Source organism: Cyprinodon variegatus, unplaced genomic scaffold, assembly GCF_000732505.1.
Source record: "Cyprinodon variegatus isolate N-32 unplaced genomic scaffold, C_variegatus-1.0 Scaffold25, whole genome shotgun sequence".
Classification (NCBI taxonomy): Eukaryota; Metazoa; Chordata; class Actinopteri; order Cyprinodontiformes; family Cyprinodontidae; genus Cyprinodon; species Cyprinodon variegatus.
Window position 1 is genome coordinate 1,293,996 of NW_015150478.1, and position 10,375 is coordinate 1,304,370.

General features: G+C 39.0%; 1 protein-coding gene across 2 annotated transcripts in view; it reads left to right on the top strand.

The window, feature by feature from the left end:
* Positions 1-305: 305 nt before the first annotated feature.
* Positions 306-10,375, top strand: part of mut (methylmalonyl-CoA mutase) — a 27,986-nt gene continuing 17,916 nt past the window's right edge. The window contains exons 1-7 of one of the 2 annotated variants that reach the window (XM_015395249.1): positions 306-375; positions 1,253-1,685; positions 2,946-3,313; positions 3,397-3,554; positions 7,893-8,064; positions 8,156-8,404; positions 8,507-8,618. In XM_015395249.1, the coding sequence (XP_015250735.1) occupies positions 1,289-1,685; positions 2,946-3,313; positions 3,397-3,554; positions 7,893-8,064; positions 8,156-8,404; positions 8,507-8,618 (1,456 nt within the window). In that variant the 5' untranslated portion in view covers positions 306-375; positions 1,253-1,288. Of the gene's footprint in view, positions 376-1,252; positions 1,686-2,945; positions 3,314-3,396; positions 3,555-7,892; positions 8,065-8,155; positions 8,405-8,506; positions 8,619-10,375 lie in introns of those variants that run through there. The other variant, XM_015395240.1, reaches the window with a different exon arrangement.

Below are 10,375 nucleotides of genomic sequence, written 5' to 3' on the forward strand. Positions count from 1 at the left end.
ACACAAAGGAAAAGTTCACCAAAAACAAAAATGTATTTCAGTTTCCTCAACAGATTTTAAATGAATTGCAGCGTTTTATATCTAAATCAGGTGCGTATACCGCCATCTTCCGGACGTCTAGAATAGAAGTAATTTATTTAAACTTTTTTTATTTGCAAATTGCAAAAAAAATATTTTTGATTCGATAATACATTAACTTCCGGTGCTATAGATCAAAGTTCACCGCTCTTGATTCTGATACCTGATTGGCTCAGGCTGAGTATAGTGACGCTTCATTGGACATCAGGAACTTTGGCTGAGTATAGTGACGTTTCATTGGACATCAGGAAACACGCCTTCCGTTAGCTTGAGCCAGAAAGCATAACAAACTACAAGGTCAGAAACTTGTTCGTAAAACTTCTGTTAAATGTGCAAAGCTAAACAGAGAAGTGTAGAAAATTGCTTAGTTTTGTCTAGCAGTTTGCGTCCTGCTGTTAAAACTGACGTGAAGAGCGTTAATGTGTACTGTTAGATAATTGGATGTAGCATTTAGCATAAAGCTAACAGTTTGCTTTGCCTCCTGGATAAAAAAACAAACAAAGTAGAAACATTGCATAGTATATTTTATTAAGCAGTGTGCTATTCAGTTGTAGGTATTATACTGATGCAATCTAGCTAGCTGGTTAATTTGTTTTGTCTTTACTGTTAACATTAAGAGATGCGCTTTTTACGAGCTGTTCAGAGTGACATATCTGCACACATACTGAATAATCAAAAGTATTAAAAATGTTTTAATGCATTAATTAACCCTGTATATTAGGATTCTGTTAGCTGTATGCTTCTTTATAAACCAATAAGAGTGATCTAGATTTTATATAAATACAACATTTGCCAAAATGTTTTGTTTGAGAAACAGATTGTTTATAAATCAGACATCACGTCATGAAACTCCAATATGGCTGAAATTAAACGGTTCTGCATAGATGAACAGGTCCAAATTCCCCTACAGATGCAAAAGACTCCTTCTTAGTTGTGGACAGTATTCATTTTTTAAATTCTAGGACAGGTTGGGCTTTATAGCTTTGTTCACCTTTAAAAATGTTTTTTGTTTTGTATTTATTAACTTATGTTCTCTTTGTCTGACAGAATTAATGGGATGATCTTAAACCGCTCAGCTCTACACGAGCTTTTGATTAAACAAATTATACAGTACAAGGAAAATTATACTTCATGCATCTGCTCAATAATTTCCTGCTCCTGTGTGGTCCTCCAGGTTGTCCATGTGTCTGTGACTGAGCCAGCCGTCACGATGTTGTCTGCACAAAGAGCATGTGCAGCCCTGGCTCTCCGCCACCTGGTTGGAGCCCGTGTGTCCTCAACTCAACAACACCGCTTGCAGATTCACACCTCAGTGTTATGTCAAGATGAGGTCAAGCTGGACCCTGAGTGGGCCGACCTGGCTAAGAAACAGCTTAAGGGGAAAAACCCTGAAGATCTGATCTGGCGCACACCTGAGGGAATCAACATTAAGCCGGTGTACAGGAAGTCTGATTCAGAGGGACGTGCTGATGAACTGCCTGGAGTCTTTCCATACACTAGAGGGCCCTATCCCACCATGTACACATACAGACCTTGGACAATCAGGCAGTATGCTGGCTTCAGCACTGTGGAGGAGAGCAACAAGTTTTATAAAGATAACATTAAAGGTAGATCTACTTTACCCATCCTATAGTAAATATGTAATTTAAGTTTTAAGGCAATTAAGGCAACAAGACTTATGCATTTTTCTGTTATATATATATATTTCTATATGCATTATACTTTGCATGGTTTTTCAAAGGGTGTTTTACAAAGCTTTAGGAGCACATAAGATTAGCATACATGTGGACAAGAGTTTGCCATAATTGGTTTAAAAAAAGCTAAACAAAAATCTCTGACCCAAAGCACTAATTATCACTTCCATATCACTTGCAGGTTGCGTGGTGCCTCTGCTGTGCTTGGCTTACCGTGGCACTGGGTCAATGTTGTTGGAGGGCATTAGATCAGATGTAGCCATCTGACTAAATTAAAATGCAGTGGACATGCTGTCTGCTTATTTTTAGCCAGATACAAAGAAAAATACCAATTCAATTATTTGAGAAAACTTTTCTGTACATGAGATGAGTACAGAGGCCGGATAACCAACAAAATCACTGAAAACTTATTTTTTAAAGGAAAATAATCGGAAAATTTTTACAAATACTGAGTTATTTAAATGTTTTCAGCAGGATGAAGTTAAAGGAAGGAATAACCAAGTAACAACATGGATGGAAAAAACAATTCACCTGCTCTAACTAAAGGAAAAATAAATTATTATTCCATATTGCTGATGATATTTTTCAAATTGATTTAGTCTTAAAAGTCCAAAGTGTTGTAGCTGATTTAAGCAAACATAAACATGTTGCTGTGAGCAAAGACTTGCTCCTAGTCATAGCTTCAGCTAGGTGTTGCCAAGCCTCTGCAGTGTTTAGGTCTGGGCAAAAAGCCTCTTAAGTTTGTGATTTGATTGAGCTGAAATGTTCACCAGAGGGGCCCCCGAAGAGACTGGAGATTAGTGTTTTGATCAACATAGTTTGACATGATGTTCCTGTAAGGTCTGCTGCACGGCAGGCAGCGTGACGTCTGCGTTGTTTGTGCAGAAAGTCGTCTTATAAGCGGAATCTGTTTGGATTCAAGCTAATGGTTTGAAGGCGCCCTCAGTAACAATTTAAACCAAATATTTAACATATATTATTTTCTCTTAATGTCAGAAATTAAACAAACTAAACTTATTCTTCAATTTGAGGGTAATATATTATATTATTGGCTTATCCTTTAATATCCTAATAAAATGCAGTGTTTTATTTGTGGCATTTACTAAGCAGGAGCATTCCAGCCGTCTCCTTTTCTCTTCCTTTTTATAATTCCTGGTGTCTGTTCCATTTCAGCTGGTCAGCAGGGTCTCTCTGTGGCGTTTGACCTCCCGACCCACCGTGGCTACGACTCAGACAATCCCAGAGTCCACGGGGATGTGGGAATGGCTGGAGTGGCCATAGACACAGTGGAGGACATGAAGATGCTCTTTGACGGAATCCCCCTGGAGAAGATGTCTGTCTCAATGACAATGAATGGAGCCGTTATCCCAGTGTTGGCCATGTTCATTGTCACCGGGGAGGAACAGGGAGTGCCAAAAGAAAAATTAACTGGCACCATTCAGAATGATATTTTAAAGGAGTTCATGGTGCGCAACACCTACATATTCCCTCCGGAACCATCCATGCACGCCATTGCAGACATCTTTGCATATACCTCTAAGGTATGAAGCACAGGGAAGCAAAGCAGCCTGCTGCAACTTTAAGGCTGTTAGTAATTCCACATTATGATTTTCTCTGTTCACAGCACATGCCTAAGTTCAACTCCATATCCATCAGTGGCTATCACCTTCAAGAGGCCGGAGCAGATGCTATTTTAGAAGTAGCTTACACCATTGCTAATGGGCTGGAGTACTGCCGGACAGGTTTGAAAGCGGGCCTAACCATTGATGAGTTTGCACCAAGGTGTGTAACCTGATTAGCAGTTGTAGTAAGTGTCTTTAAGTTTTGTCCCAACTTTGACAGGACATGGATTTAAAATCAAGTATTTATTTTAGAGTACAGCATTTTAATACAAAGAGGAAAAAGTAAATATGACGAAGCCATATTTGGTTAATTATGGATGAAATTTTAAAAAATCTGATTAAATAATTCCTCTCAACACTTAAAATAACCTTCATATCCCAGCTCACTCTAAAAGTTTGCTTAATACACTGTGTGAGATGAGAAGCTGAATTCTTTAATAAAAAAGGGAGATGAAAACTCCCCTGTTTGAATGAAAAGTCTAGCTGGCTAATAAAATTTTTGGGGAGTTTTGATTGTCCAAATAAAGACCATCCATAGGGCTAAATATGGCCCCATGTAAAGGTCAGAGGCTCAGCAAAGTATTATGGTTAAAAATACAATCTCTACAATTGTTCAAACCAGTTTCAGGGATTAAAGTATTGCGGCCCCGGGCCGGATTTCCGGCTCATAGCCCGTGGGTTAAAAAAACCCCACTTGAAAATAAGGTAAATAAAAAAAAAAAAGAAAATCAAAATCCCAATGGTAGCAAAGGCATGCTCTGAAACTAACACTATTAGCCAAACGGAGGATAAAGGGGGCAGGTCTTAGCAAAGCGTGTACCTCCTCCTCTCGTTTCTTAACCTCTTACACCCTCAGGGGAAATAAATAAATTTCTGCCTGACAAAAACACACAAAAGTAAATCCCTTATAGCCTCACAGCTATTAGATTTAAGAAGAAACTTTTGGTACCTCTGTAAAGGTAAGATGTCATAGAATGGTTTTCTGGTGTCAGCACCATTGTAGCTTTGACCCTGCCTGAAATATTAGGGACAAAATACAAAATATTTTGCATTTTTTGAACCTCGCCAAAATTTTCTTTGAAATAAACATTGCAAAACACTACCAAAATATTATTTATAGCACAAAAAAGTAGTACAGACCTTTAAATCTAAATGTTGTGAAAAAATATACCAAATTTGGACTCAATCAGATGAATCATATTTATTTTAGAATGGTATTAGTGAGAAATTTCTTAGGCGGAGAGGCAATTTTGGCACATTTATCCAAAAATGTCACCAAACTGTGCCAAATGTGTTTTTTACATCAATACTGGGGGTTTGGTAAAATTACGAGGTCACGTGGCAGCTGGACCCACTGGTGGGTCCGTCGGGTTCTAGGGGTTAATTGAGGTACAGTGCTGAAGTTCTACACAGAAAGGGACCTTGCGCCGTTGACGGCTCCATTCAACGAAGAGACGTGTAATGAGTCAAAAAATAAATGAAAGAAACATTGTGTTTGGAGAGAAGGACGATAGAGAGAACGGAATTGCATGGAGTGGGCACAATGCAGTTCATGAACTCCAGCATGCTGTGCTCCAGGAAGCTTATTTACACATCCAGCAGCAAAAAGGTGCTACGCTAACATGAATTAGACCCTGGTCATCAAGCTGCTGTTCGTGCGGTCACGCACACTACTGGTTTGCCGGGAGCTACGGCAGCAGCTGATGTACCAGCGTCACTAACTGACCGTGTATAGAAATAGATGAACTTTTGCCATCTTCTGGACATTTATGGTATTGGATTTCCAAAAGTCAAATTTAATATTCAATCATTCATGCAATCTGGCTGGACAGGAACATCTGTGCAGAGTATGGGCTGGAAACCCTAAGGTCAAAGTGGGAAACACCCCCAAAGGTGGTAGAGAATGATCAAAGCCAAGATCCTGTGGGACTTCCAGATAAAGACGGACCGAATTGTAATGGCAAACCAACCGGACATTGTGGTGGTGGACAAAAAGCAGAGGAAAGCAGTTGTGGTTGATGTAGCAATACCAAGTGACTGCAACATCAGGAAAAAGGAACATGATAAACTAGAGAAATACCAGGGGCTCAGAGAAGAGCTAGAGAAAACCAGGAAGGTCAAGGCATCAGTGGTGCCCATAGTCATTGGGGACCTTGGGGCAGTGACCCCCGAACTGGAGGAGTTTTTACAGCAGATCCCTGGAAATACATCAGACATCTTGGTCCAGAAGAGTGCAGTTCTAGGAACAGCAAAGATACTGTGCAGAACCCTCAAGCTCCCAGGCCTCTGGTAGAGAACCTGAGCTTGGAGGAAAAACAGGGAGTTTCTTGCCTGTTTTTTTTTTTTTGCTTTAATCCCTCCATTTTTCTTCTTTCTGTGATTTTAGAAATCTTTTCTGGGAGTTGACCTGAATTGTAAGTGCCACATGCTGGGAAACATGCTTATTTAACAAGTTGGGAGGCCTTACCTTTGCAAGCGGTGGACAGATAAGACCAGGTGGTCTCATCTTTACAAGATTTGCGTGTATTTAGACATGTTTAAAGTTGCATTTTTCTTGTTTTATCCAAGGTTCATACAATGATTGATAATGAATCTTCTAATTTACCTTTTTTGCATTTTGTACTTTGGTTCAATGCACTTTGAGATATCCAAGAATTTCCCTGAAGGAGTAATCCCAAGGGATAAAGTTGAATATAAGTCTGAGATATTTCTATAAAGCATCCTAAGAATAATATTTATCATTATCATCATTGCTGTTATTCTTTAGTGGCAGAAACATACCGACTGTTAAGGAGCTTGATGGGATTTTACATCAGACTCTATCTAAAATAAATATCCAACAGGAAGATGAAGCCAAATCATTTTCATTTCTTTATTTCTGTTTGTCCGTAAATAATGTAATATTCAGGATGACAAATGACATGAAGCAGCCAGAAGCTGCAAATCAATAAGGAGATATTCAGTGTTTTCTTCAAACCACAATCAATGTAGATCTTTGTTTGATTGCTAACAAACAAAGCACATACAAGCTTCACAAAAGCTGCCTCCTAATAGCTTCTAAGTCATTGTAGACGGCAGATGGCTGAAGCCATTTCAAGCAAATCAGATTTTTCACCTGTCAAGCATTGTAACCCTGTAATCTCCTGTCAGTGTGTGAGTGCTGCTGTCTTTTCTTCCATCTAAGCAATGGGAGACTTTCAGGTACATTTAATTCAGACGAACCTCCTCAGTCAGAGCCCGGTCTGTTGCTTGACCTTTTTCCTTTTATAGAGACTTCAGAAGCAGCTCTTAAAGACAGCTTCTTCGAATCACCGCACAGCCACCCAGTTCTATGTAATGGATTATTTTCTTCTCATTCTTATCTCTTATGTCATTTTTTTCTTTTTCTTAAACCACAATCAGATTTTCCACTTATCTAACCTTGACTTCATCCATGCTGCAGGGTTTTTTAAAGGTTTAAGTTGTAGTTGAAATAGTTTGATTTCCTTTGATTTCCAAGGCTTACATCCAAATTAATTGCTGTGAACAAAATAAGTGTATTTAAATCTTTTAGTTGTTTTAATAATCTGTTAAAGCTATACCTATTAAAAGGGGGTGTTACTCTACCAATTGCACATCTACAGAATGAAGCATTTGCTCAATCTGTCAGATTGAATAAAGTAGAAATATTTGAATTTCATTCCGAAAGAAGGAGCCTATGAATGGATCCTCCTCCTTAAGTTAATCTTAACCATAGTCTCCAGTCTTTTCTCATCACTAAGACATTTTCTTTAGGATCCACAGCATTCTAAGATTTACAGTGAAAAACTCTACATGGGATCACTTCTGTATTTTCTTCATCAATTAATTATTTTCTTTTTCTTGCAACTGATAAAAAACAGATATTTGGGATGAACAAATAAAGGTTGTCCTGCTTCCACCTGAGCAGTGGAGCTATGCACCCCCTCCAGAGTTACTAGAGGCTTTTACTCTCCTGCTCTCATAAATGTCTTATTTTCCAGTCTGTCCACTGTGAGATGATCAGTGTGGGGGTTTTATGACCTAACTTCACCTTATGCTCCTCTAAATCTGCCTGCTGTGTCCCTGAGTCTTTGTCAAGCTGTTTGTTTACTATTATTCTCTATGAAACCTCTGTGGCCTTCAATGAACAGAGGAATTTATTCTGAGATTAGAGGTGTTTTGTTCTAAGGTTAATTTGCTGCACCGTATCTTATTCAGAGAATAAGAGGCTGACATAAGCATGCCACTGTAAAAAATCTTCCTTTTCTTCCTACTTCTCCATTTTGCTCCGAACTGTGTTGTGCCATCAAAAAAGTCCCTCTATAATGCATTGAGGTTACGGTTCTATTGTGTGAAAGGTTAAAGCGGTAATACTTTTAAAAATTTATCATTATTTTTTTCTTTTTAATATGTGTTGTTCCTGCAGATATCTCTTTATCTGATCTTAATTTGAGCATTTTTTTTTATTTTTTTTTCTTCTTTTATTTTTTGCTCTCAGGTTGTCGTTCTTCTGGGGAATCGGGATGAATTTCTACATGGAAATAGCAAAGCTGAGAGCAGCCAGGAGGTTATGGGCCACTCTGATAAAAGAAAACTTCCAGCCCAAGAACCCCAAATCTCTCCTCCTGCGCACCCACTGCCAGACTTCAGGCTGGTCGCTCACCGAGCAGGTGAACATATTCAACCAAGATTCAAGCATGAAGCGGCGACAAGGTCAAAGAAACGATTAACATCACAGCTCTCCCCTGCTCTTATTTTTAGGACCCCTACAACAACGTGATCCGAACAGTGATCGAAGCCATGGCCGCTGTGTTCGGGGGCACCCAGTCACTGCACACCAACTCCTTCGATGAAGCCCTGGGTTTGCCGACTGTGAAGAGCGCTCGGATCGCCAGGAACACCCAGATCATCATCCAGGAAGAATCAGGCATCCCTAAAGTCGCAGATCCCTGGGGGGGCTCGTTCATGATGGAGGCGCTCACTGATGATGTTTATAATACAGCTTTGAAGGTATCACAGAGATGATAAGAGCCGATCTATAAGTTGTGTCTTATGTTATATATTTTTTGTTTTGCTACCCACTGATCAGTGGCTTTGTGTTACTTTCTGTAGTTTATTAAAGAGATAGAAGAGATGGGAGGCATGGCCAGAGCGGTGGCAGAGGGCATCCCAAAACTTCGTATAGAGGAATGTGCAGCACGGAGACAGGCCCGCATTGACTCAGGTACTGCACTGATGCATCATCTTTTAACCTTTTTTTCCTACCAGCCCCTCATAGATCTGAGTTTAAGCTGCAGGGCTACTATGAAAACTAACTGATCTATAGTTTATGATCGTGCAAATTGCAGAAGTTAAAGTTTCAAGGTTTAAAGTGTAAAGCAACATTAACTTGTTTTTCAAATCTTTCATGCAAGGCTTCTTTTTTATTCCTGTTTTCACATGAAAGTTTTTATTATTAATGGGAAAGGGCTGGAAGCAGACCAGAAAGAAACACTGACAGTGAGCCACTTTTGTAGTTATTAAATAATGTTCCTGTTTGCAAGCCTTCAGCGTGATCCCAGCTTTCATTTCAACATCAGTTACCAGCGTGGAAATGAGTCAGACTCATTTAGACGTTCTTAGGCACCTAAACTTTGTGGTTTTGTTCTAAAAAGCTTTTTTCTTCCTATGACTCTACTGAAGGTTTGATTCATACTCTGGAACGAAGCACCATCTATTCAGCTTTTTGAGGCATTTTAATGGCTTTTAACATCAGAAAAAAATATAAAAAATTCAATGTCAGCTCTTCCTCATATTTATAATTTTTATTTAAGCAAAAATTCACAACTAAATTCTTAAAAAACATCTGTTGACAAATTAGTAAAAAGGATCCTGGAATCAAATTCAGTCAGCATTTGTTTGGGTCGCCATTTCCTTTGTCTGCTTCAAAAACCCAAATTTAAAGTTTTGCTCTGGCATGAAATATTTCCCTGTACTGTAATTCCCCCTGACATTCTCTTAAACTTTTAATTCTGCAGGGCTTTTGCATAAAGAAATCTAAATAATTTATGATGCTCCAGATGGGATCTCCTGTGCTTCCTCCTAAAAGTTTTTTGAAACTTTTGTAACATTCTTCAATTGAACAGGAGACAAGGGGACCATGAGCACAATTTCATTTACTGCTGAGGCTACCCAATCCACCCACGAAATTTCTCAAAATCTAACTTCAGTGTATTAAAACATGTTATTTTTTTGCAAGGCCTAGGCTCAATTTTAGCCAGAGATGTAGAAATACCAAATCACTTATATAGAACCTGATTAACAACATAAAGTAGGCTAAACAATCTAAAAAAAACACATCAGGCCCTGATGTAAAGAAATTAAAAAGATGATGCACAATTACCTTATTGACATATATCTGTCTGGGTGGGATTTTTTTAAACATTATAGCTGAATTGTACAATATTACATGATTTAGAAATTTTATTAGGTTTAATATTTAACACTTAAGTATGTGAACACCCTGCTATTTTGCATTATCTACCACTTAGAAATCATGGAGGGATCTGAAATTGTCATTGTAGGTTCATGTCAGTGTGAGAGACATTATCTAAAAAAAAAAAACCCCAAAAAAGTGCTTTTGTTTGCCATTCCAGAGGTATAACATTTCCTGTAGTTTTTCACTAGGTTTGCACACACTATAGGAGGGATTTTGGCCCACTCCTCCACACAGATCTTCTCTAGATCAGTCAGGTTTCTGAGCTGTTGCTGGGAAACATGGAGTTTGAGCTCCCTCCAAAGATGCATTTAGGTCTGGAAACTGGTTAGGCCATGCCGGAACCTTGATATGCTTCCAAAGCCACTCCTTCATTATCCTGGCCATGTGCTTTGGGTCATTGTCATGTTGGAAGGCTCAGCCTCGACCCATCTTCAATGCTCTAACTGAGGGAAGGAGGTTCTTCCCCAAAATCTCACAATCCCTGACCTTGGTCATCCTCTCCT